This window comes from Capsaspora owczarzaki, assembly GCF_000151315.2.
Source record: "Capsaspora owczarzaki ATCC 30864 unplaced genomic scaffold supercont2.3, whole genome shotgun sequence".
In the NCBI taxonomy this organism is placed as follows: Eukaryota; class Filasterea; order Ministeriida; family Capsasporidae; genus Capsaspora; species Capsaspora owczarzaki.
In genome coordinates, this window is record NW_011887294.1 from 1,672,618 (window position 1) to 1,697,115 (window position 24,498).

Sequence of the window (24,498 nt, forward strand, 5' to 3'; positions counted from 1 at the left end):
AATGCATCGAGTGGTTCACAACTTGATGCTCCGCCACAGCCTTCTACGCTCAACTTTTTCGACAACACGTCCGATTTACGCAATGCTTTTGCCCACCTGACCGGGTCCGAGCCTTCCGTGGTCCACGCCGAGGTGCGCCGACAAGCCCTTGAGGCTGCACCTGGGTCTGCGGTGGTCCGGAATGCGCGCGCTGCATTGTACACGTCGGGTCGTGGGGAGTCTCAAGCTCCCATCTCCAGTCATGAGAATTCAAGTACGGATACCAGCGGCAAACCGTCGCCTCCCTTGGAACCCCATGCTTTGCTCGCCCGGTCCATTGCAGAGGCTGCCGCAGTCCAAGCGAGACGAAAAGCCAGTCCATTTGGGCTGCGACCTTCCCTGGCGAACGCTGCCACCAGTGCTGTCAGTCCCGGAGAGTCCTCCAAGGCCATTGCAATGGGTGGCGATCCTGAGCGCTTCAAGAGCCCGTTTGTCAAAGAGCACGGACGCATGCGACCTATCGGCCTGGCGCGCCCTGGCTCCAGCAGCGCGCGAAAGCATTCCAAGTCGGCCTCGCTTGCTCGCCTTCCTCTGCGCAACGTTTCTAATGATTTGGAGTCGACCAGTGATGTTGAAAGTGACGACGAGGAAGCAGTCGCTGGCCAAGCCGACGAAGCCGCCACCACCACCGCTCTTCGATCTTTTGTGCAAAGTTTCTCTTACAACCGATCGTCGCAGCGATCCTTGTCGCAAACCGGATTTATTTTTCTTCTGTGCAACATAATATGCCACTATGAACGCTTGTAATAAACTGTAATAAACTCTTGCAATCCAGTGATTTATTGTTCATTGTCCTGATTGTCTTGGGGTTCTTCGACGTCATCGAGGTCAGTCTCGACCCCTGTTTGACCGTTGATGTAGGAAAACTCATTGGAAAGGCCAAGTCTTTTGCGCAGCTCAATAATAACGTCCAACAGCTTGAGCAGTTGACCGACTGTCAGGTTATCTATACAATGCGACGGCGGAATGCCCAGCTTGATCAAATCAATGTCATGGCCAGGACCCAGTTGTCTGACACCATCCAGCGAGTTAGTCAATACCGTTTTTTTTTTTTTTGTTTTTTTTTGTTTTCCACGCCACAATTGTGTTTCTGAAAAACAAAAAACGCTCATTGTTCGTACCGAATACCGCGCTGTACTGATTGCCGACCGAGTCGTAGGCAGAGCTCGCGAAGGATCGTGAAGTGGTCAATCGTGCGTAGCAAGCTGATGGATCTCGGAACGAGCCGAATGAGGCATCCTGGTGCTGGCGGGAGCGTACGCTGGAGTAGCGACGAAAACAGAAAAAAAAAACAAGAAAAAGAAAACAAAACAGTGAGCAGCAACGCCAATGGTTTTTCTTTTGTTCGTCCATGATCCAGAATAAAGAAGAGAACTTGCCCCGAAGCTGGTGTGAAATTCGGCGACTGGATAAATGATGCTGGTTGCTTCGAATAATAGCATATAAGTAATGTCGATATAGCTGTGCGACCCGACAATGGTCGAGTCTGTCACGGGCGCCACGGTCCCGTCGGGCCGCGCTGCAGTTAGGGTGCAGGCAAACTTGCGGACATTCGCGAGAACGGTAAACGGAATCCGGCCAAAGTGAAAAATGCCGCGACGAGCAATCAAGTCTTCCAGCAGTTTAACTGGCGCCCATCGCCCCCCTCCTCCAACGACTTCCACGGACGGCTCTGTGTGCAATGTGAATTCGAGGATATCGACGAATAAGCAAACTCCCACTTCAAATGCAGCGAGCAGAGAGCCCCAAAAGAAAAGAAGGAGCTTCAGTTCCTACCCTCATCCCAAGAGCGTTTGGGTGCGTTCCAGAGTCGCTCTGGTAGGATGGGAGTGTCCAAATCCCGTGGCCAGCTCGTTTGCCAAAGCGCGAATCGGTGGTTGGATCTCTCCGCCAGCTCCTACTCGAACAGCACGGGCTCGATGAGTCAGCGCGACACACGGTTTCAGGTCGGGATCGAGAAGCAGGCACGTCCTTACCATGTAGTGCCCCATCACTCCACTCGATTGGTTGGTGCCAAGCACATGGGCTGCCCCCTTATTGAGCAAAAGTCGGCTAACAAGCCCGACACCTAAACCCAGCGTTGGGAATGAAACGGCCAAAAAAAAAACAAACCAAAAAAAAAAAAAAAAAAAAAAAAAGGTGGGCATTACAGACCACCTTGTAATCTTCCTCCCTCTCTTCCCCCCCCCCAAAAAAAAAAAACATCAGCAGGCCTCGTACCACAATTGACATCAACAAAGGTCTTGCCACGAACATCCCCGAGCATGTTCACCAGCATCTCTGTCCCAAATCCAAACCAATAACACGCAGAGGCGAAAAATGAGTCACTGCGCTGTCTCGGCGTTGTCCCGGTGTGCAACTTGTTTACTCAACCTGCTACCAGTGGCGATCTGATTGTATCCAGGGGATGCTTTCGTGCAAGGGCGCGCTGTCTAAGTTGTGGAGAAAAACAAACCATTGAGAAAAAAGTCAGTGCGAGTTCTGCGCAACAATCGTCCCCATCACAGAATCTGGCCATACCGACTGTCAAACATGAGCGTTGCCAGTGGATTGAATGGCGGAGCCTTCCCAGGTGGCAGTGTGCTTGCAGCAGCAGCAGCAGCTTGGCTCGCTTGGCTCGCTCCGGATTGCACATGCGCCCCGTCCCCGTCCGTCCCTGTCACCGCCGGGCTCGGGGTAGCCTCGCTCTTGGTCGTGGACACTCTTGATCGACTGGACGCCTTGGTGGGTGCCTTTGCCTGGACCGTGTCCGGGTCGGTCTCCTTGGTCTTGGTCTTGGTCTTGGCTTTGACCTCAGTCTCGGCCTTGGTCGTCTTGGTCGTCTTGGTCGTCTTGGTCGCTGCAGCCAGCATTGCTCCACCAGCAGCCACCGTGCCGAGCTGCCTGGTCGCCAGACGAGTGTCCCGCAGCAATGCAGATCCAGCATGCAGACTCGCTTGGAGCACGAGTTGTCCTCATGGTCATCATGGTCTGCAGCATCAGAATGGCCGTTCTTGAAACTGAGACTGAGACTGAGACTGAGCCAGACAAACGAATTATTCATTCAAGTCGAACTCATCCATTGCATGCAGAGCTGCCCCTCAAGCAGTCAGGTTCCGATTCAGCTCAATTCCGCTGATCTGTGCTCAGCAATCCGACCGGTCTCTCGTTCATTCCCACTGTCGTCTCAAAAACATCAAAAAAGACGCACAAAACAAGTCTCAAGTCTGAGTTTTGATTTTACTGTTGTTTATTCTTCTTTTTCTTGGTTTCTTTTTCTTTTTTTCTTTTTTCCCCGCAGCGCTCATCAGCTCCGATCAAGATCTTTGCCAATCGAAGTGTGTGTGCGTGCGTGTGATCATCAAGTAACAATGGATCCGCTGTTGGTTGGACCGGCGCTGGTTGACTTTCTCGCGTCCACGGCGCCTGCGTTGCTGCAAGTCCATGCCGAGGTGCCGCGGCGACCAGAGCACGACGTCCGCCTCGATGCTCTCACTCAACAACAACAGCAACAACAACAGCAACAGCAGCAACAACAACAGCAGCAGACGCGGCCGAGCGCACGACAGCTGGAGCGAGCAGCAGCGCGGCCAAAGCTCAAGACGGCGCTGCCAACCGCAGTCCAGAGCTACACCGAGTGCATTGCTGCGATTCGCCGGCAGCAGCAGCAGCACAGACGCGTTGACAAGCACGCCCAGCGACCGCCATCAGCCGCAGGAGGTGCAACGCGAGGAGGAGGAGCAGCAGCAACGCAAAGTGCACTGCCCTCGGTTTCAGCAGCGCGTTCTTCCACAGCCACCGGTGCTGGTGCTGCTGGTGCTGCGGCTGCTCGTGCTGCTGCTGCTGCTGCCTCGTCAGACATGGCCACGGATGGTGCAGCCACGACGGCAAACACCCCCGCACACGCATTGCTGCGGACGCTGCTGGCTGCGCATCGCCGAATGCAGCAGCAGGAAACCGATGACGCCCGTCAAACGGGTGCCTCCGCTGCCTCGTCCTCAACCCCAACGCCCATGGCTGCAACTGCTGCAACAACTGCTGCTACGGATGCAGGCACCCGAGCTGGAGGCCGAGCGGGCGCTTCGAGTGCGCGTCATGCCTCGAGGACGGCTGCGACAGCGACGACGACGAGGACGACGGCTTCTACCGCTGCGAATGTGGATGACGACGATCGTCAGGATGGCTCCAACGATGAGCAAGCCATGGTCGCAATGCATGTTTCAGGTCATCACGATGACAATGATGATGATGAAGAGGACGACGACGACGATGACGACGACGAGGACTTGTACTACGACTCGGAGGATTTGCCGACGCACTTGGGGCATGGCGCCTCCCTTGTTGCGGGTGATGATCGTGACGATGACGATGATGATGATGATGATGATGATGACGAGAACGACGAGGAGGAGGACAATGGCGATTACCCCTGGCTCAACGAAGACGACGACGATGACGATGACGCCTTTGACGAAGAAGACAACGACGAAGACAACGACGAAGACAACGACGAGAACGAGAACGAGCACGGGCTGGAGGCGTTTGATGCCAACGCCGATGAAACCCTCAACGACGACAATGACATGGACGCCGACATTGACGACGACAACGACGAAGACAACGTCCTGCTCGCCCAACTCGCTCAGCAACTCGCTCAAATGGCACCAGCCGAGCTACCCGACTACCGCGAGTGGTCTGTGGCGGAAATCATGTCCTTCATGCACCAAACCCGACTTCGGCGTCGGCTGCGCTTGCGTCGGCTGCGCCGCCGTCGCGCGCTGGCTCGCCGACAGCAGGAACAAACTCTCCGCCAGACCGGCCTGGAGGACTACAACCAAGTCAACCACACAGAGCAACTGGATGCTGCCATTATTGCCACCGCTGTCGCGGCGGGCAGCATCAGTCCGCAGACGGGCAGCATTATGGTGAAGGCCATGCCCGTCACTCTCTGCACGCCTGCCCTCGCCAAGTGCTTTGGGACGGTCTGGGAAGGGTTGATGCAGATTGTCCTCGGCCCAGATAGCGGACAAGTTTTGGAGCAAATCGGCAAGTCCAACCCCAAGCCCACGTCCTGTGGCCATGTGTTTGTCAAGGGCGAGACCACGTATCACTGCCGGTAAGGAAAAGGGAGGCGGGACGCAAAGGTTGCAAAACGAACGCCAGAAAGGGGAGAAGCACGAGCAGCCTTGAGTTGTCATGTTTTGGAGCTGGGGCAAAGCTGATTTTTGATTTTGCATATTCACTGCGGGAAATGCTTGTTCTCCCTTGTACGTTAGCGACTGCGGGAACGATGCGACGTGCGTGCTTTGCACAGACTGCTTCCGAAATGGCCCGCATGTCAACCACAACTATCGCATGTCATCGTCGCATGGCGGCGGTTGCTGTGATTGCGGCGAGATCGAGGCGTGGAAGTGCCTTCCGAGCTGCGCGACCCATTTGAAGGCGCAGGAAGAAGCGAGCAAGCTTGCCAGCCCCATTTCTTCCATTCCAGCACAAGTCGCTGCAACAGCCTCGTCCGCCTTCCCGGCGCTGCTTCGCTTCATTCTGGACGTTCTTTTGCTGTCGCATTCGGGCGGCGTGGAGAGTGACTCGCGTCTCCCTCTGGACCGCGTCCGTAGCGCAGTCTCTCTCGCCCAAAGCGAGGTTGCGCTCAAAGCCGCTTGTTTTGTTCGAGACTCTGCGGAAGCTCCATCTTGGGCGAACGTGGACGAGTTTGACAATCCCGAGCTGTTTGTTGTCGTGCTGTACAATGACGAAAAGCACTCATTCGACCAAGTCATCAACCAGCTGAAGCGCGGCGTGGGCATGTCGCCTTCCGACGCCAAGCATACCGCGATGGTTGTTCATGCTGAGGTAACATCACATCATTGTGTGACAAGCGGTCGTGGCTGCTTTCAAGAGAGGAAGTGTGAGTTGATGCTAACTTTTGTTGTGTGTTGTTATTGTTGTTGTTGCTGTTGTTTTGTTCAGGGTCGCGCTATCGTGTGCTCTGGTACCGAGGATGAATGTATGGAGGCTCGTCGCCGTCTTCAGCGAACTGATTCATCCAACACGGAGCCACTCTACGTTGGAGTGCATCCTGCCATTCTGATTCATTTGCAGTACCTGGCACTTGTCGCGCTACGCTTCTTGATTGAGCTTAGTTCGGTAGGTTTTTGTGTTCATTTTGAGCCCAGCTACTGGGTTGCTGCTTTTTTTGTTGTTGTTGTTGTTGTTGTTGTTGTTCTTGTTTCACGTCGTGATTGACTCGTACCCTTTGTATTTTTCTCACACAGAGCCACGCCGGCTTCCAGCACCTCATTTGCGCCGCCCTGGTCAACCCCATGGATTACCATGACGTACTGGATAAAGACGAGATTGGCGAAGGCTCGCCGGTAGACCTCATTTTCCGCGCAGACACTCGGCTGTGGAAGCACGTGCGCACGGCACTGCACGATCTCCTGATGGCGACAATGCTTCGGGACCAGGTGTTCAAGGGCCAGTTTGGCGTCATCATGTGCCGGAACTACGCCTATTGCCAGTGGCAGTTCTTGGAGGACTCGCACGCGCTGTCCGACTCCATCATGTCTGTTTCGGTGCAGATCTTCACCGTCCCATCCATTGTGTGCATGCTGGTGGAGCAGCACAATCTCTTGGGCAATCTGCTCACCGTCCTCAACGCAACCTTCCGGACGGCGCTCGTGCCCAACACGATGATTGATCGAGGTTTGAACGATCAGCTCGTGGGTGGGCTCACGATGGATTGTCTGAGCAACTTGATTCGCTCGCGTCGATACTTTCACATTCTGCTCGACCTCCGCTATGTTGCGCGGCACCTGTTTCCCGTCCCGGATGTTCGCGCTGATTTGGGCAGCTTTTTGCAGTTCCTGGGCATGATGCACGAGATGGATTCGATTGCTCGCGAACGGGTGGAACACGTCCTTCACGAAACAGACTCTTGGACGCATGCGCTCACGCTGTACCTGTACATCATGTCGATCATTCCGTCGCTGTCGACCATCTTTTCGCCGACGCCGGGCGATTTCCAGATTTGCTGCGACGCGACCGTCGATGCCATCTTGCAGAGCGGAGAACGGCGACTGCTTGCACTGCATCCCGTGGTCTTCTCGACCAGCCTGGGCACGACCGCCGCGCTCGATTACGATGTTTCGCTGCGACCGGTTTCGCTGCACATTCCGCTGCACCGTTTCCTCGCCGGACTGATTGCAGAGGCTGCAGCCAAGCACATCAACCTTGCCACAGTCATGTCGCGCGCAAACCGTGGATTTTTGCTCCATGTGATGGAGCATCCTTTGCGGCTCATGATTCTGCTGGCTCAGTCGCGCCCCAATCTCTGGGTTCGCAACGGTGCCTCTTTAATCAATCAGCTCTACAACTACTCGGGCATGATGTTCCGCGAACACACGCTTGAACGCGATTTGATGCTCATTCAGGCCGTCGCGGCTCAGACGCTTGCTGGTGACGACGACTCCAATGTCAGAGCGATGCAGACCGAGACAAGTCAGCCTGCCAGCTCCACCGTTGACAGCCGTGCCACGAGCTTTTTGCTGATGCTGATGCGTCGCTTTGCCGTGGACAATTGGTTTGAGGCCGATCCCACCGCCGTCCCACCGCCAGCTGTCTCGGCCGCCGTGGAAGCCCAGGCTCACTCTGATCGACGCGTGCAAACCGTGCTTGTGGAAGAGTTCCTTCACTTTGTGATTGCCCTCTTGACGGAGCGTTGGAAGCTCGGCGTCGGCCAAGTCACCATCACGGACGTGATTCAGCGCCACATTGTGCACCGACTCTACTTGTCATCGGCCCCGCACAGCGAGTTGGCCTCCTCCATCTCAAAGTACATTGTCGAGCATGCAGAGTTTGACTCTGTTCTGCGGCAAGTGGCCACGTTTAAACAGCCCGAGCGCGTCGCCGACTCTGGCGTCTACGAGTTGCGGGAGCAGTACGCTGTTCAGTTCGACCCGTTTTTTTTCGCTTACGGCCGACGCGACGGAGATCTGGCTGCAGACAATCGCCGAATGCGGCTCCGGCGCACCGCCGCTGCCCTCAGTCCCCCTGGAGGCGCTGTTGTGGCTCCCGAGGACGTTGCGTTCATGGCTTCGCCCGCACCACCACCCTTCACCTCGACTTTTGCGGCGCTCAACAACCTGCCGCTGTCGAAGGCCTACTATCACATGATTGTACGGCCTCTGCGTCGCGCAATGACCGGGAACAGTGAAATGTTTTCGGACATGGTCGTTCAACAAGCTCTCCGCTTGTTGGTGATTGGCATTCAACTGCAAGGAGAGGCTGCTGCTGCTGCTGCTGCACCTGCCGCGCCGACAACTCCGGTTCGTCCGACTGGCCCTCGAGGCCAGGCCGCGGCACGTGGCAGCGCTTCGTCTGCTTCCTCCACGGCGCTCCCTCCGGGCCATGTCGCGACTGAGGTGCCTGTCACTGCAAATGAATTTGTTCGGGTCATGTGCGCCTTGGATTTGGAGCTCGGCTCTGGCTGGCAGGGTCTGTTCCCCACACTGCTCGCGCTGCGTCTCCAAGACCACCTCAAGGCTTTCAAATCCTGCATCACTTGGGTGTTGAAGAGCTTTTACTCGTGCCCCTCTGCTTCCGAGCGTGTCAAGTCCATGCTGGCTCCCTTGTTTGCGGCTGCCAGCGGCACTGGAACCGGTGCGAGTGCCGGCAACAGCGAGGCGCCTGCCGACGCCGATGCACAGACGGAGCGTGCCCGTAAAGCTGCCATTGCCAAGCAAGCACGTGAAAAGGCGTTGGCCCAAGTATCCTTGATGCAACGCCAGTTCAAGGACAAGCACATGGACCTGTACCACGAAGCGTCCGGAGAATCATCGCCTGCACTCAGTCGCAGCCCTTCAGTCTCCAACACGCCTGGCATTCCCAACCGCTCAGGGGCGAGCTCCCCGGCGCTGAGCCTTTCGATCGCGTCTGCCACCACTCAGCCGGGCTCGCCCTTTGGCACGGCGGCTGCTGCTGCTGTCGGCTCGGACGCTTCACCCATGTCGACTGCGCTGGGCAACAGTCTCTCTTCTGACATGCTGCACGTGAGCACGAGCCTGCGGTCGGTTGCGTCGGCTGCGGTCGATGACATGCCTCAGTTCCAGGACTTGGCCACCGCGCTGTGCATTTTGTGCCAGGAGGAATCTGTGATTTCCAACGACAGCGCCAATCCGATGGGACTGGTGGCCTGCACGCAAACGTCCAGCGTGCTGGCCTCCTTGAATGCCCGTGGTGACTGGACTGCCCAGTACCGACAAGCGCATGATGCGCAATACCAGAACGAAAGCGCAGCCGTCCTTCGCCAGGCAAGCAAGCTGTATGGCGCTGCCATTCCCGCGCTTTCTCAACCCCAGCCAGCGAATGGAGGGGCATCGACCCCGACGGCGCGCAATCTCTTCCGTAGCTTGTCGCATGCATCCAGTCCCAGCGTGAACGCCCCGGCTGTCGTCTATCCTGGAACGCCCCCACCAGCTACTCCGCCCACTGCGCCCGTGCGCCCCAACAACAACAACGCGCCTCCGACCGGACTCACGAGTGCACCCTCATGGGAGGACGGCTTGCACCACGAATTTTACGAGCGGCTTCAGCTCTCTCGTGCAGGCAACCGTGCAAAGGCGCTCTCGGACACGCGAGACTTGGACCCGACCTCTCGCGAGGCAGTTGACTTGGGAGGTGCTGCTCGAACGCTCTTCCGACAGCTCGACGGCGACCGCGGCATCCACGTATCCAGCTGTGGACATGCCATGCACATTGAGTGTTGGACGCGCTACACGGCCGGTCTTCGCTCCCAGCCCTACCACGCTCGCCGGCCTCAAATTGAAAACCTCGATCTCGAAGAGTATCTCTGCCCCCTGTGCAAGACTCTTGGAAACACCCTGCTTCCACTGGTGTCTGTGGGCCAGCTCTGCGCGCCGCCCATGCTGTGGTCACCCAACGCTGGCAGCCAAGCCGCGAGCGATGACGGTTCGAGTGACTACCGCGGTGCGTTTGCAAGCCAAGGCTTTGCTGGCAGCGAGATCGACAGTGAAGGCCACGTTGATTCAAACGATGCTCATCAGGAGGGGGACGACACTCAGCCACTGCAGCAATCCCGCAAAATCCTGCCCGCAACTGGGCGTGCCTTGGGGCGCACGAGGGCATCCACTTCGCTCTCGTTCGACTACGACCATTCGTCGTCGTCCGATGTGGATGAGGACGGCGAGGATGTTGTGCCAGGACGCGCCGCAAACCGACCGGAGGTTCGCCTCAGCAGCAGCCCAGGCAGTCTTGGCGCGGGCTCTGGGCCCCGCTTTTCATCTCGAACCTCTGCTGTCGGCAGCGGCGGCATGCTTGGCGATGCAATGACTGCCAGCGCTCACGCCAACGCGCAAGATTCGCAAGTCGCACGGTCTGACGCCTTGTTCCTGCAATGGCTCACTGCTGTTGCCGAGTCGGCTGTTGCCGCTCCGCTTGCTGGCCCGTCGTACAAAGAGATTGATGTGGCGCCGGTGAACAACCCGCCCACTAGCTTCCACGACATGCTCGATCTACTGAATCCGGTTGAGCGAGCACCGTTTGCACCAATGTCTGGTGCGCCTCCTCGGCTTGAGACCGTTGTGAGTGGTGGTGGTGCTGGTGGTGGTGGGGACATGGGCGATTTTGGCTCTGCTCCAGAGAACTACCCCCGCCCGCGCTCGTTTACCGAGTTCCTCTCGCGCAACATTCGTTATGGGCTCATCCCAATGTTGCAAAACATGTCTCGGGGCGCGTTTGAAACTCTCAACCGTTCGCGTGGACGCCGGCAAGTCGATGCCGTTCTGGGCGCCAACGCCGACGGTCGTGAGACGAGCAGCAACGAAGCCAAGGACTTTGGAGCGGCCCAAGAAACGCAGCGCCGCTTGGTCGATCGGCTGCAATACCAACAAATGCAGATCAACGACATGTTGCGCCGAGCTCTGCTTGCCCTTCCGTGGCGTGTGTACTCGATGGATGCGCACCGAAGCGGCGACATCCATGCGGCGTCCATTGCGCCCCCTTTGGCCGGAGCCTCATCCACAGATCTCAAAGTGAGCGCCACCACCTGGTCGAGTTGCGCATACACGATCGCCAGCGCCGAGGTGGCCGCGCGTCTCACGCCAAATCCCCAGGGCAAGTTTGTGGTCGAGCTGATCAGTGAGCGACAGCTCCACTTCCTTCGGTCGTTAACGGCTGCAGTCGTGGCACACAGCCAGCTGCGCACGGAACGCCCTGTTGCATTGTCCCAGTTCTTTTTGCTCAGCCTGCTTGGCACTGCAGACAATCCCCAGTCGCCTGCAGCGTTCGTCCTGTCAGCCTCTGCTTCCGGCTCTTCGCCCTTCATTGTCAATTCCAACAGCAGTAGCAGCAGCAGTAGCAACAGCGTTGGCAGCGGCAGCAGCAGCAGCAGCAGCAGTGGCGATGGTGCTGCTGTTGGGCTGGGAGGCAAATCGCTGCCGGATGGTCCCGCCGCTTCCACATTGCTCTCCCAGCAACCGTTTGCCTCGCTCTTGAGCCCGTTGCATTTGCCGCTGCTCATGGATCCGTTCAACGCGCTTGTTGCCTCGCAGTTCCTTCTTGCGCCACACCTCTCGTCGGCTGTCGGCTCTGTCAAGCGCCTGCATTACATGGTGCGCTTGCTATACGTTCTTGCCTTGACGCAAGCGTTGCTTGCTGTAGTTGCCGCGCGTATGAGTGTTGGCAAGGCTCGTGCCGCGTCGACCAACTTTTGGGACGAGGAGCAGCGTGCCCTGGTTCAGGAATTGCTTGCAGAAGAGGCAGCAGCAGCAGCAGCTTCCAAGCAGGTTGTTGGCGGCAAACCGCCCCGTAGTGACGATGATATTATCGGGAACACTCGCGGAGCTGAAGAGGAGCGAGATGACGACGAGGACGAAGAAGATTTTGATGATGATGACGACGATGATGACGATGACGACGACGACGACGACGACAGCCAATCAGCCGATCGCGACGCTCTGGTGCAGTTCTTCCGTTCCATTCTTTCGTGGCTGAACGTTCGCAAGCTGGATCAGTACAGCAACGTGATCGATGCCCCTCGGTTCCAACGTCGCTTGGCTGCCTTTGTGAACGACGTCACGCTGCCGTTCTTGCGACGCGCTGCCATCTTCTCCTTTGCCATTTGCAATGGAGGAGACTTGACTACCGCACCCCCTGCCAGCGGCACCCCAGCCCGCCGCCTTGCACCGTGGGCGCAGCAGCCCGATGCCAGCGACGAGACATTGCGTCTCCAGCAATACCTTTCGCTGCCCTCGTACCATCGCCTCTTGGCCCAGGGAAGCTCGGTGCCAGTCGTCCAGGAGCTGGCGCGCTTCTGGGTGGTCGCGACTGCCGACCAAGTCAAGGCGCGTGCGCTCGCCCGCGTCTCAGTTGCGTCGTCGCCCTTGGCTCCGAGCCGCTCGCGGCACGGACAACCCGGCACGCCCTCGGTTGCCATGGCTGATCCCGTGGCCATGTCTTCGTCGCCGCCCTTGCTGTCCTACATGGCGCTGCCGTTTGTCGGATCGGGTGCTGGCAGCGAGCTCAGCGCCGAGCGCTTTTTGCACGATCTCGCCAAACTCGTGCCTGTGCCACGCCCCATTCGCAGGCAGGCGCTTGTTCCGCTGCCCGAGAACTACAACGACCTGTTCCACGAGGCTGTGCGAGTGACGTGCAGCGCGTGCGGACAGATTCCAAACAACCCCGCGTTGTGCCTGGTCTGCGGCAAATACCTGTGTTCCCAGGCCCAGTGTTGCATGACTGGTCAATCGCCCGTCGGTGAGTGCGCTGCACATGCCGTCTCGTGCGGCGCGGGCAGCGGCATTTTCCTCCACATTCGTCGGTGTGTCATTGTCCTCCTTCACGCCACGCTCGGCACCTTTGTCAACACGCCGTACCTGGACGCGCACGGTGAAACGGACGTCGGTTTGCGGCGTGGCCATCCCCTCAAGCTCAATCGCCAGCGCTACGAGCAGCTCAACAAGATTTGGGTCTCGCACCATGCCTGGTCTGAGACTGTGCGATCGTTTGACGCCAACCCCAATGCGGTTGATTGGGTTGCGTTTTAAGATTCGGATTCTTGTTGTTGCTGCTTCAACTTTTTTTTCTTCTTTGTTTGGGTTGTATTGTTTGTGTGCATGCTTTTGTGTCGCTACTCTGTAGCATTGTACTGGTTGTTTTTGGTTGAAACGAACAAATACTGTAATCATCGACGCGTCGGTGTTTTACAAAAAGTAATGGTTGAATTGAAACTGACAACACTAGCGACACACAAAATGGAGAGATCGGATCGGAGAGCAAAGATAAACAACCGAAAGAACAGAAGAAGAAAAAAAAACACACACGCACAAAAGAGAACCAAACGAATGTGACAGATTTGATTGACAAAGGAGGAGGGGAGGAGGGGAGCAAAGAAAAATTAGTAGAACGAAGGCAACCCGTCGTAATACATGAAACGAGATGAAAAAAAGAAAGAGAAAAAGCTGGTGCAAAATACAAGCGAGCCAAGAAGGAGGTGCGGAGAAGACAACGACGATCGAGCTCGACGTGGGGAACAGTGGAAGTCTGTGAACGCGTTACTGGCTATCTGCTGCTGCTGGTGCTGGGGCTGAGCTCGAGGATGCTGGTGTAGCTGGTGTGGCGGTGCTGGGTGCGGTCGCCTCGGCAGCAGCGGCTGCGTCTTCGTCCGCTTCGTTGTCGGTCTGAGCACAGTCGTGCGGGTGCTCGTACTCGAAGGCGGCCGTTTGCTCCGAATCAGCTTGCTGCAAGTCATCAGATGGTGCGTCGATGGCGTCTGCGCGCGTGTGCTTGCCCATAGCGAGAGCGACATCAATGTCTTGCGGAAGAACAGACTTGCGGCGCATGCCGGCGCTGAAAATGGCAGGAGCTTCGACCTCGGTTGTTCGAAGAGGCTGTTGAGGGAAATTTGGGGTTGGGGGGGGGGGGAAAGAGGGCGGGTCAGCCACCTCCTTTGCACAAAAAAAAAAAAAAGTGCAAATCCGACCCAAAAAAAAAAAAAAAAAGCAAAACCACTTAATCTATACCTGCACTTCGTCTCGCAACTTGTCAATGTCGTCCTCAGGGTAAAACAGCGAGTCGGATCGGGCTCGAGATGAAGCCTTGCCCTCGCGCACCGTGCCGTTTCGAAGAGGCCCGTTGTTGTCGCCAGTCTTGGCAAGAATCTCAATTCGCTGCCACATTTGCTCACGCTCGGCGAGCTTCTCCTTTTCTCTGTGATTGGCCACACGTGCAAGTCAGTCAAGGCAAATTAAAAAGTTGCAAAACACAAAATAAACAAAAAAAAAAAAAAAACGAAGAAAAAAACACCTGGGTGACACTCTTACCTTTGTCGCTCGCTCTTGTACTGATGGGTGCATTCGTCAAACAAACGAGGGTTCATGTCCATGAACAGTTTGAGGGCGTTGTAGACAAGACCGTGGATGGTTCGATTCCAGTGCGACTTGGAATTCTTGTATAAAGAAGCAAACATGATGGGCAAAATAATCTCGCTGTTGTCGTTGATGAGGCTCATGATGTACTCGTTGTTCCAAAAGTACAGTGCACGCTCGGCCACCTGTTATGTGTGTGTGTCACGGGGAAGGAGACGCAGACAAACAGTAAGATTCAAAGCAGCAACAGCAGAGCAAAAGCACCACGACATCGGCCTTTGCTGGCAACATACCTGGAAATGCGGGCTGGCAACGCATCGAGCGAGCTGTCGGAACAGAGGTTCGGCAATACGCTTGAACTCGATCGGCTCAATGACGTCCAAAATTTCCTCGACTTCGCTCAAAAACATGACTTCCTTTGGGCTGTTTGTCTTGGGCCAAAACTTGAGCAAGCCAATAATAACCTGGAAGTGCACCGAAAATACAGGCAGAAGACACACAGTTAGAACAACACAAAATCCAATTCAGCACACGCACGCGTGATGAAGGCGAAGTTACGCACCGGCTCTGTCAACGATGGGTCCTTCTCCAAGAACTGGACAACGCAGTACGCCAGCTGAGGATGGTACAGTGAAAGCGATCGCACTTTGTGCAGCGGGATGAGGACACGCGTCAAAAAGACCTTGTGTTCCTCCTTGAGCGGAAGTGCAAATCCATTGATGATGCTGCCGAGGATTTCAAGCAGCTCGGCAATGCCGTTATGGTGCCCCTTCTCATAAATAAACTGATAGAAGATGTTGTTCATCGAGCGACGAATAAACGCGCGCAACGTCAAGAATTTTCCGTAAATGCGATGCAACGTTGTCTTTAAAAAGTCGCGCTCACGGGGATCTTCGCTGTCGAATAACTCGAGGAGCTGTGTAGCGTGCGAACAGAAGGTGAGGAAATGAGGGACAAAGTGAGTGGCAAATTTCGTCCCCAAAACGACGAGCACCACCAACAACACCACCACCACCACCAACAACAAGCGAAAAAAAAACCATCAACAAGGAAAAAAACAGAACAACACCAAGTGAAGAAGCTTTACCGAAGTGACGAATTTTTGCTCAATGTACTTTTTGCCAATGTTGGGCTGGAAGTCTGGCGACTCGAGGAATCGCAGGAAGAACTCGTAGACAATCTGGAGATGGGGCCATGAGGCCTCGAGCACGGGCTCGTCTTCCTCGGGGTCGAACGCATCGCCGGTGGGGTTGGAAGAAGGCGGCAACGTGCGGAAGAGATTGCTGGCAAACATGCTCACGGCCTCCGGGTAGACGGCCTCGGTGATGATGCCCCGGTTGTTGGTCACGTACTCGACCAGCTCGTGGAGCGATGCGCGCTTAATCTCCTTGCCGCGGAGATCGCTGAGCGCATCTGAAAAGTCAAAGCCCACCGAGCACTGGCGCAGCTTTTGGCAAAACAGGGCCTCCCGCTCCGTCGGCGGGACATCCTTGAGCAGGCTCAGCTTTTCGAGCTCAACCTTGGCCGTTGCTCGGAAGCGCGACGACGTCTGGCGCTTCGGGGCCTTGGCAATCAGGTTGTCGCCCTTGGACTTTTTGAACTTGTCAAACACGACGCCCGCCTTTGGCGGCTCCTGCGGCGAAGCGTGTCTCTGAGGCGAGAGCATGCGCTGGCAGGAAAGTATTTGCAGACGAACAAGAACAAGGAAGATTTGTGAGTGAAAGTGAAAGTGAAAGTGAAAGTGAAGTAACGAGAAAGTAGAGGAAGGTGATTGTTTGTGTGCTTTTTTTCTGGTTTTGCTTTTTTTTTTTTTTTTTCAACTTCACCTTTGCGACGCTGTTGTTGTTTTTTTGCATTGCGACTTTGTCATCATGCGAGTGCACACAGCGCGATGAAATGCGGAATCGAATCGCAGGGACGGCGAGGAAAATCGAGCGATGGGCAAAGAAACAAACAAAACAAAAAAAAAAAGGTCTTTGCTATGGGGAAAAATCGCTTAAAATGAAATTTGGATAGGATGTGCTCACGACGCATGTGAAGAGAAAGGTAGTCAGAGTGCATTTGCTTTTTTAGAGCCGATTGCGTTTGCTCTGCTGCTTTGGGCTCTCGCCGAGCTTTTGCCCCCCGCGCTACGTTGGTGAAATCGTTTGCAATGCTGATCGGACCACCCCCTCGACGGCATTCGACGGCATTCGATGACCGAGCCAATTCCTCAATGGAAAAGGCAATGCAAACAAAAACCCACAAAAAAAAACTCAAAAAAAATAAAGTAAAAAAAAAATAAAAAAAAAATAAAAAGGTCAGGTTTTTTGTGATTGACGCACGATTGACGCAAAAACGCCGCGTCGCGCTCAGCCGTCAGAGCAGAGCAAGCAGAGCAAGCAGACTGAAAGGCGTAGAATGGAGTCTGGTCGAAATCTGGGCTCCGTTGTGCTCGAAATTGGCGGGGGGGGGGGAGCGAGAGAGAGAATGGAAAAAGGATTGAGATGCGTATTGGCAAACAACGCGCTCTCCAACGCCGCTCGCAGCAGCAGACTCCATGACGAGAGTGGCAAAGGAGAGGAGAGCAAGAAGGCATCTCGCCGCTCGCAGCGTGGGGGGGGGGAAGCAGCAACACAGCCAGACAGAAACAGAGACAGAAGCAGAAACAGAGACAGGAAGGAACGGCAATGCAATGAAAATCACTGCTTTTTTTCTTTTTTTTTTTTTTACTTTTGGTTTTGTTAAGTTGCTGCTGGCTTTCGATGGATGATCGCGCGCTCCTGCACCTTCCCTTGTGTCGATTGGCATCCCACAGCCCCTCCTCTCCCCCTCCCCCATTCAATGAAACAACAAGCAGGACACTCAAACAGGAATCAAAGAAAAAAGCGAATTGTTGATTTTTATTTTCCCCTTTGATTTTTTTTTTTTTTTTTTTTTACCTCAGGCTCCATTGTCGATTTCTGAAAAAAAGTGAAAAGAAAACGAAAACTGAGCCGCGTTGCTTTTGATGTGATGATGGATGAAGATAAATACGGGAATGGCATGGACCAGACGGAGTGGCTGTCCTGAAGGCCTGATCGTTCGTTCGCTCGCTGGGTTGTGTGTGTCAAAGTCAAGCCACACATCCAAAAACCAAATCGCCGTCGGTGCAACTGTCTCAGCTATTTCGCAGAAAAATGAAATGTGTTGAAAACCAAGGCTCACTTTCCATTTTATCATCATCAGCAGCAGCAGCAGCAATGGAACAAGAACTCACACAAGCCGTCAACAAAATGTATGGACTTGCATTGGCACTCATCACGATCCAGTTGTTTTCTCCGCCAACCAATCCCCCGCCGCCTCCCACGCGCCAATGTCAGCAGCACGACCTTCTTTGCCTTGGCTGTGATCCCCTCGTGCGATGGCTGGAGACGGCGAGCGCAGCAAGCCCAGTCAAAGGACGAGGAATAGAAAAAAAAAAAGCAAACTTTTGCTGGACTTCCATTGCGCCAGTTCCAATGGAAAGATCGTCCTTGCGGCCCCTTCCCCCCCCCCTCCCGGCGCCCAAGAGTCGTCTGTCTGGTGCCGTGTAACGGCTGATGAACGAGCAGCACAGCAGCTGGGAGGAGGGATGGACTGCAACTGCAGCCTTGGCTCTTACCATCACATGTTCCCTCTCACTCACCCAGCAAGCATGGACCCGTGTGGAACTCACTCTTGCATCCATTGTTGTTGTTGTTGTTGTCGTCGTCGTCGTCTTTGAACACGTTGCTTAGTCACCAAGACGGCGCACTCGGCGTTGTTGCTGCAGACCGCCAGGGTCTTTGCCTCGCTGCTCGCGGCACTGGAACCAGCTCGGCCGCATCGTTCGTCTCGCTCCTTGCCCAGCGCGCCAAGTCCTTGTCAAGCACTGCAGAGTCCCCCGTCGTTGTTATTGAGGCGGATCACTTGTGAGTTTTTGGGTGCCAGCTTGTGTTTCTGCCTCACTTGAGCCCGCTTTGTGTCACTGCAATCTCACTTTGATCGTTGACGTTCTTTTGTGTGTTTGTGATGTCGCCCATGCGTGTGTTGTTTGCTGCACAGCAACGTTCTGATCTCCCAACAGAGCGACGTCACGACAGCCATTTGGAAGCAGGCCTAATCGCCAAGTCGTCAGTTGTTTGCAGTCGTGCTTTTCTTTGTTTCTGCTTGTTGTGATTACAGTGCTTCGTTCATTTGCGTCTTTCCGATTAGCAGTGGCTTGTACATGCGGTATTGTTGGTGGAGATGAGGTCGAGCTGCAGTCCTTCATTGAAATGTATTGAAAATGCGTTGTACGAGAAGTTGTGTCTTGGCCTTCAAGTCGGCCTTGGTGTCGACTCGGTCTGGTAGTTTTGCATTATCGTGTCGTCAGCAGGATGAATAGTCGGAAACGAGGCGGGTGGTGCTGGTGATTTGGACGCTGCAATGCTCGAACAGCGCGCTAGCTTTTCAAGCTGAAAATTAACAGCTGTAAATCTACTTGCCGCGTTTCTGCTCATCCAGCCAAGCGCTCCCCGCCAACAACAACAAAACCAACATTATCATAAATATTGATACTATTTTGACTTTGTCCTATTCTTGATTTCAATTGAAAAGCCGAATCCGCATTTGGGCGCAAAGTCATTCTTTCTTTTTTGGTCGTTCAAATTTCCGTGTATTTTCCGTCCAGAAAATGTTCGTCAAGAAGCGTGGTACGTTTTTTTCTTCCTTCCTGCCTTCCTGCCTTCTTGCTGTGCGCAACAACTCTTCTGTGCATGGTTTTCTCTTCATCTTTGTGACTATCGCAATCCCCTTGGAGCGGATCTGTCCATGAGCAACGGGTGATGATCCGCTTTTTAAATTTTTGGCGCCCATTTTCCCGCGTAAAATTTTCCCGCGTTTTTTTTCTCCGGTTGTTTCTTTCACCCATCTGCCCTTCAGTTACCTCGCCGACATCGGCAAACACTTGAAACATGTTGCCAACAGTGTGGATGACACATGGGCTTTGTAGCATCGCGCAAACCGAGTGCTGAGTGAGGCTTTGGCGTTTTCATTTCTTTGGCGCCAAAGTTCGCGCGCTTTTTTTTATTTCATTCAACCACCGCGGTTTGCACGCGTTTTTCAGCATCTTCCTGCTGCGCTTCTGCCATCGCTCCGCTCTGCATACCATCCTTGTATATTTTTGTTCAAACCAACAGCAATGAACGGGGATGAAATGGCTTGATTGTCGCGGAATGGGCGTGAAACGAAAATTTTGGCGCGATGCTTAAAAAATTTTGGCGGGAACCTTGGCGCGCTTTTTTTTCTTTTTTTTTTTTTTTTTCTGTTTGAATTCTGTCTTGTCTGCTTTGTCTTGGCTGAATTAAACGTCTCACCTCGCTTCCTCTGCCTCCCTTGCCCCTGCCTCTGCTCCTGCTCCTCTTTACAGATGGCCGCACCGAGAAGGTCATGTTCGACAAGATCACCTCGCGTGTCAACAAGCTCTGCTACGGCTTGAACTCGGACTATGTTGACGCTGTTGAAATCACACAAAAGGTCAGTCACCCAACGCAAACCGGGCCCCTCGCCTCACGTCCAGCCCCACCAGCCCACCAGCCGTGAACGGTGAATCAGTGACAGTACTGGGATTGCTGGGGGAATGGGATGCTGACCCCCGGCGCCGAGACTGACGCCATAACGTTCGCACGTGTGCCGTTTGGTTCTTGGCGGTCTCATCACTGTCACAAGCGCTCCAACGCCGTGGCGGTGCAGCCCAGCCTCGATTTCTGCAACATGGAATGACCTACATGGCCTTGCTAGTCGATTGGGTGTGGCTTGAGGGTGGATGGGCGCTCGTGGCGCGAGCAGTGTCGTGTCGGCGTTTGCACGTCCTTTCTTGCGCTTCAACGTCAACGTCAACGTCTCTCCGACCTCTCAACGTCCTGTCCTGAAAAGAAAAAAAATCATGTTCTTGTGTCGACAACATCCTCCCTTTTTTTTTTTTTTTTTTTTTGCTCACTTGCCTGAAATTCTCCATCACGGTGTCTACCCCGGCGTGACCACCGTCGAGCTGTCTACCCCGGCGTGACCACCGTCGAGCTCGACACGTTGGCTGCCGAGACGGCCGCGTACCTCACGACCAAGCACCCCGACTATGCCATTCTGGCTGCACGCATTGCCGTGTCCAACCTGCACAAGGAGACCAAGAAGCAGTTTTCGAGCGTGATGCGCGACCTGTACGAGTACCAAAACCCCAAGACTGGCAAGCCCGCCCCGCTGCTCGCCGACGACGTGTACGAGATCATCCAGCGCAACGCCGACATTCTGGACTCTGCCGTCATCTACGATCGCGACTTTAGCTACTCGTACTTTGGCTTCAAGACCCTCGAGCGCTCGTACCTGCTCAAGCTCCACGGCAAGATTGCCGAGCGTCCCCAGCACATGCTCATGCGCGTGGCTGTGGGCATTCACAAGGAGAACATTGATCTCGTGCTCGAGACGTACAACCTCATGTCTGAAAAGTGGTTTACGCACGCCTCGCCCACGCTGTTCAACTCTGGCACGCCCCACCCGCAGCTGTCGTCGTGCTTCCTCCTCACCATGAAGGACGACTCGATCGAGGGCATCTACGAGACGCTCAAGACCTGCGCCATGATCTCGAAGACGGCCGGCGGCATTGGCCTCAACGTGCACTGCATTCGCGCGTCTGGCAGCTACATTGCCGGCACGAACGGCCACTCGAACGGCCTGGTGCCCATGCTCCGCGTGTTCAACACGACTGCACGCTATGTGGACCAGGGTGGCAACCGCCGCCCCGGTGCCTTTGCCATGTACCTCGAGCCGTGGCATGCCGACGTGTTTGACTTTTTGGAGCTCAAGAAGAACACTGGCAAGGAGGAGCAGCGCGCCCGCGACCTCTTCTTTGCGCTGTGGATTCCCGATCTCTTTATGAAGCGCGTCGAAGCCGACGGCAACTGGTCGCTCATGTGCCCCCACGAGTGCCCCGGCCTGGAGGAGACGTACGGCGACAAGTTTGAGGAGCTGTACACCCGCTACGAGCGCGAGGGCAAGGCCCGCAAGGTCATCAAGGCCCAGAAGCTGTGGTTTGCCATCCTCGAGTCCCAGACGGAGAGCGGCACGCCGTACATGCTGTACAAGGACGCCTGCAACATCAAGTCAAACCAAAAGAACCTCGGCACGATCAAGTGCTCCAACCTTTGCACGGAGATTGTCGAGTACAGCTCGCCCGACGAAGTTGCTGTCTGCAACCTTGCCTCGCTGTCGCTGCCCATGTTTGTCCGCTCAGACCGCACGTACGACTTTAAGAAGCTGCACGAGATCACCCAAGTCGTCACCAAGAACCTCAACCGCATCATTGACATTAACTACTACCCCGTGCCCGAGGCCGAAAAGTCGAACATGCGCCACCGCCCGATTGGTCTGGGCGTTCAAGGCCTGGCCGACGCCTTTATCCAGATGCGCGTTCCTTTCGACAGCGAGGATGCCAAGAAGCTCAACCGCGAGATTTTCGAGACCATCTACCACGCCGCCCTCACGGCCTCGGTCGAGATGGCCAAGAAGAGCGGTCCCTACGAGACGTACGCCGGCTCTCCGGTCAGCCAGGGCATTCTGCAGCACGACATGTGGGGTGTCAAGGAGACGAGCGGCCTGTGGGACTGGGACGCGCTGCGCGCCCAAATTGCCCAGCATGGCATTCGCAACAGTCTGCTTGTTGCTCCCATGCCCACAGCCTCCACTGCTCAGATTCTCGGCAACAACGAGTCGATCGAGCCCTACACTAGCAACATTTACACGCGCCGCGTGCTCTCTGGCGAGTTCCAGATTGTCAACCAGCACCTGCTGCACGATCTCATGGAGCTTGGTCTGTGGAACGACCGCATGAAGAACAAGATTATCTCTCAGGGCGGCTCGATTGCCGGCATTGAGGAAATCCCCGCCCACATTCGCGCCCTGTACAAGACTGTGTGGGAGCTGTCCCAAAAGACGCTCATTGACATGGCTGCCGACCGTGGCGCCTACATTGACCAAAGCCAATCGTTCAACGTGCACATTGCCGAGCCCAACTTTGGCAAGCTCACTTCGATGCACTTTTACGCATGGAAGCGCGGCCTCAAGACCGGCATGTACTACTTGCGTACTCGGCCTGCTGCTAACGCCATCCAGTTTACTGTCGATCAAAAGGCCCTCGCCGCACCACAAAAAGTGGACGAGGAGGCAGCCATGGTCTGCTCTCTGCAGAACAAGGAGGCTTGCCTGATGTGCAGTGGTTAATTGTTTATGTGTGTGTGTGTTGTAGTTGGTGTGGTGCTGTTTTTTTCGTTGTGGTGTAGATGTTTAAAATGAATCGCTTTTTTTTTTCTCGCTTTTCTGAAGTGATTCATGAGAATTGCATTGCGGCTGTGTCAATTTTGATATCAAAGCCCATTGGACATTGACAAGGCTCCGTGAGGCATTCTCTCTATTTCAAATGCCAATGATGGCATCCAACATCACAGCGCAAGCGAATCATCCGTTCGTGTTGCTCCTCCCTCTCACCAAGGCCCCCAAATCGCGAACTGAGCCTCTGGGTGGACGGAGCGGCTGGAGCAAACCCACACAATCGGCAAACGAAGGACGCGCAGAGGGATCCCATTCCCAGGTCGCCAACATTAGCGAGTAGAGCTGTGCAGGACAGGTGGGTGGTTGTGGCAAACGATCTCCGCGCTTCAGACCCACAAGGTACTGGTCCCGCTCGACATCCGCCCAAGGTGGCTGGCCCATTGTGAAGAGTTCCCCTAATTTTCAAGTGCAAGCGTGAGCAACGAAACGTCGTGTTATTCACGAGTGCTTGTGGTTCATCACTCCGCCTTACAAAGCACAACACCATACGAAAATACGTCCGATTGGCTCGAGAATTTGCGGTAGTTGAGTGTTTCGGGTGCCATCCACTACGATGCACGAATCCGGTGAATACACAAGGACAAGAAACAACACAACCCAGACTCGACCATTCTCAATCAACCGACTTACGCGAACTGGCAGCTTTTGCTTTGACTGCAACTTGTAGTAGTCCTTGTCATTGAGCTCCCTGGATAGACCAAAGTCGGCAATCTTGGCCACCAGATGCGAGCCAACAAGGACATTGCGGGCGGCCAGATCACGATGAAGCACTCGTGCTTGCTCCAAATACCCCATGCCCGCAGCAATACCGGTGGCCACGTGAACATACTCTTCTGGCGACCAGGCAACATCGCACTTTGCCGACTGACGAAGCAGATTGCGCAAATCACCTGTACAGAGCATACAAGAATCGTAAGTGAGTGAGCGCCAACGAATTCCGCTACACCGCCTGGAGCTACGACTGTACATCAAGGACTTACCGTACGGTACATACTCTAGAACGAGCATTTGCGGCTGACCTCGGCCAGCTGGAAGCACTGCGAGGACATTGACAATGTTGGTATGATTTAGCTTGCGCAAGAGCTCGGCTTCCAGCACAAAATCTTGCTCCGCTCGAGCATTGGCATCGAGTAGCAGAGTCTTGACGGCGACATCCACTGTCTGCGCGCCTGGTGCAAACAGATGACGATGCTGGGGAGCAATGAGGGCAATGGACACGTTCGCGGAAAACACTTGGCCAAAGTTGCCTCGTCCCAGCAGCTTGCGCGTGCCGGTGGCTATCTGCGACGACAACAGAGCAGCGGTTGACACCACTGCAATGCTGTACGCAGTTGAAGGGTCAACCGTTGTGGATGCAGGACCGCTGGTACTCTTGCTGGTTGCTTTGAGTGGTGTTGAGTAATCCGTGTTAGCGTTGCCTGAACCTGCTGGAACCGAGTGGGATGCCGAAGCAGGGCGGGACTTGTCTTGTTGAGTCTGACTGGCAACAACCTTGGCTGAATCATTGGAGTTGTGCTTCTGACGGCCTGAAGCGACGCCTGGCGTGGTCATTTCAATGGTTGCAGGAGACTTGTCCATCCTGAGGTTGTTGCGGCTTCGCTTCCTTCGACGCACAATTAGAAGGACGGCCACGATCGCAATCAAAACGACGACGCCTGCTGCTGCGGCTCCAGCAGCTGCGGCGGCAGGGCTACTGCCACCAGCGTTGTGAGCGCGAGAAGAAGAGCCTTCATCGCACGAATTGGTTTGCTGGTTG

The 24,498-nt window shown here is 55.1% G+C and overlaps 6 protein-coding genes across 6 annotated transcripts; 3 read left to right on the plus strand and 3 right to left on the minus strand.

Moving 5' to 3' along the window:
• Nucleotides 1-818: 818 nt before the first annotated feature.
• CAOG_02512 (hypothetical protein) lies at nucleotides 819-2,891 on the minus strand (the record flags this gene model as incomplete). The annotated part of the gene is made up of 9 exons (XM_004349212.2): nucleotides 819-880; nucleotides 992-1,050; nucleotides 1,161-1,300; nucleotides 1,446-1,711; nucleotides 1,816-1,936; nucleotides 2,016-2,107; nucleotides 2,260-2,319; nucleotides 2,413-2,471; nucleotides 2,560-2,891. 9 exons carry the CDS (start codon nucleotides 2,889-2,891, stop codon nucleotides 819-821), a joined length of 1,191 nt encoding a protein of 396 aa, XP_004349262.2.
• Nucleotides 2,892-3,291: 400 nt separating this feature from the next.
• Nucleotides 3,292-13,249, plus strand: CAOG_02513 (hypothetical protein). The gene is made up of 4 exons (XM_004349213.2): nucleotides 3,292-5,134; nucleotides 5,295-5,871; nucleotides 5,989-6,165; nucleotides 6,294-13,249. The coding sequence occupies exons 1-4, from the start codon at nucleotides 3,390-3,392 to the stop codon at nucleotides 13,080-13,082; spliced, it is 9,288 nt and encodes a 3,095-aa protein (XP_004349263.1). The 5' UTR covers nucleotides 3,292-3,389; the 3' UTR covers nucleotides 13,083-13,249.
• CAOG_02514 (protein phosphatase 2A regulatory subunit B' delta isoform) lies at nucleotides 13,214-17,360 on the minus strand. Its single transcript, XM_004349214.2, has 7 exons — nucleotides 17,324-17,360; nucleotides 15,490-16,071; nucleotides 14,965-15,318; nucleotides 14,696-14,866; nucleotides 14,358-14,587; nucleotides 14,058-14,244; nucleotides 13,214-13,925 (listed from the first exon to the last, which is right to left on the minus strand). The coding sequence occupies exons 1-7, from the start codon at nucleotides 17,333-17,335 to the stop codon at nucleotides 13,590-13,592; spliced, it is 1,872 nt and encodes a 623-aa protein (XP_004349264.2). The 5' UTR covers nucleotides 17,336-17,360; the 3' UTR covers nucleotides 13,214-13,589.
• A 175-nt stretch (nucleotides 17,361-17,535) lies between these two features.
• On the plus strand, nucleotides 17,536-18,583 carry CAOG_02515 (hypothetical protein). The gene is made up of 3 exons (XM_004349215.2): nucleotides 17,536-17,658; nucleotides 18,140-18,313; nucleotides 18,447-18,583. The coding sequence occupies exons 1-3, from the start codon at nucleotides 17,561-17,563 to the stop codon at nucleotides 18,502-18,504; spliced, it is 330 nt and encodes a 109-aa protein (XP_004349265.2). The 5' UTR covers nucleotides 17,536-17,560; the 3' UTR covers nucleotides 18,505-18,583.
• A 473-nt stretch (nucleotides 18,584-19,056) lies between these two features.
• On the plus strand, nucleotides 19,057-22,634 carry CAOG_02516 (ribonucleotide reductase M1 subunit; the record flags this gene model as incomplete). Its single annotated transcript, XM_004349216.2, has 4 exons — nucleotides 19,057-19,075; nucleotides 19,792-19,898; nucleotides 19,983-20,049; nucleotides 20,413-22,634. The coding sequence occupies 4 exons, from the start codon at nucleotides 19,057-19,059 to the stop codon at nucleotides 22,632-22,634; spliced, it is 2,415 nt and encodes an 804-aa protein (XP_004349266.2).
• Nucleotides 22,635-22,868: 234 nt separating this feature from the next.
• Nucleotides 22,869-24,320, minus strand: CAOG_02517 (tyrosine-protein kinase Srms; the record flags this gene model as incomplete). The annotated part of the gene is made up of 4 exons (XM_004349217.1): nucleotides 22,869-23,137; nucleotides 23,215-23,290; nucleotides 23,373-23,632; nucleotides 23,723-24,320. 4 exons carry the CDS (start codon nucleotides 24,318-24,320, stop codon nucleotides 22,869-22,871), a joined length of 1,203 nt encoding a protein of 400 aa, XP_004349267.1.
• Between the last annotated feature and the right edge of the window lie 178 nt (nucleotides 24,321-24,498).

Bases quoted from the DNA above. Each gene is read 5' to 3' on its own strand.
- CAOG_02513 (XM_004349213.2), top strand. From the start codon at position 3,390: ATGGATCCGCTGTTGGTTGGACCGGCGCTGGTTGACTTTCTCGCGTCC. The intron at 5,135-5,294 runs GTAAGGAAAAGG...CTTGTACGTTAG, and splicing joins GAGACCACGTATCACTGCCG to CGACTGCGGGAACGATGCGA. The intron at 5,872-5,988 runs GTAACATCACAT...TGTTTTGTTCAG, and splicing joins CGATGGTTGTTCATGCTGAG to GGTCGCGCTATCGTGTGCTC.
- CAOG_02515 (XM_004349215.2), top strand. From the start codon at position 17,561: ATGAAATGTGTTGAAAACCAAGGCTCACTTTCCATTTTATCATCATCA. The intron at 17,659-18,139 runs GTATGGACTTGC...CACGTTGCTTAG, and splicing joins ACACAAGCCGTCAACAAAAT to TCACCAAGACGGCGCACTCG. The intron at 18,314-18,446 runs GTGAGTTTTTGG...TTTGCTGCACAG, and splicing joins GTTATTGAGGCGGATCACTT to CAACGTTCTGATCTCCCAAC.
- CAOG_02514 (XM_004349214.2), bottom strand. The intron at 15,319-15,489 runs GTAAAGCTTCTT...CACGCTACACAG, and splicing joins AGCAAAAATTCGTCACTTCG to CTCCTCGAGTTATTCGACAG. The intron at 14,588-14,695 runs GTATGTTGCCAG...CACACATAACAG, and splicing joins TTGCCAGCCCGCATTTCCAG to GTGGCCGAGCGTGCACTGTA.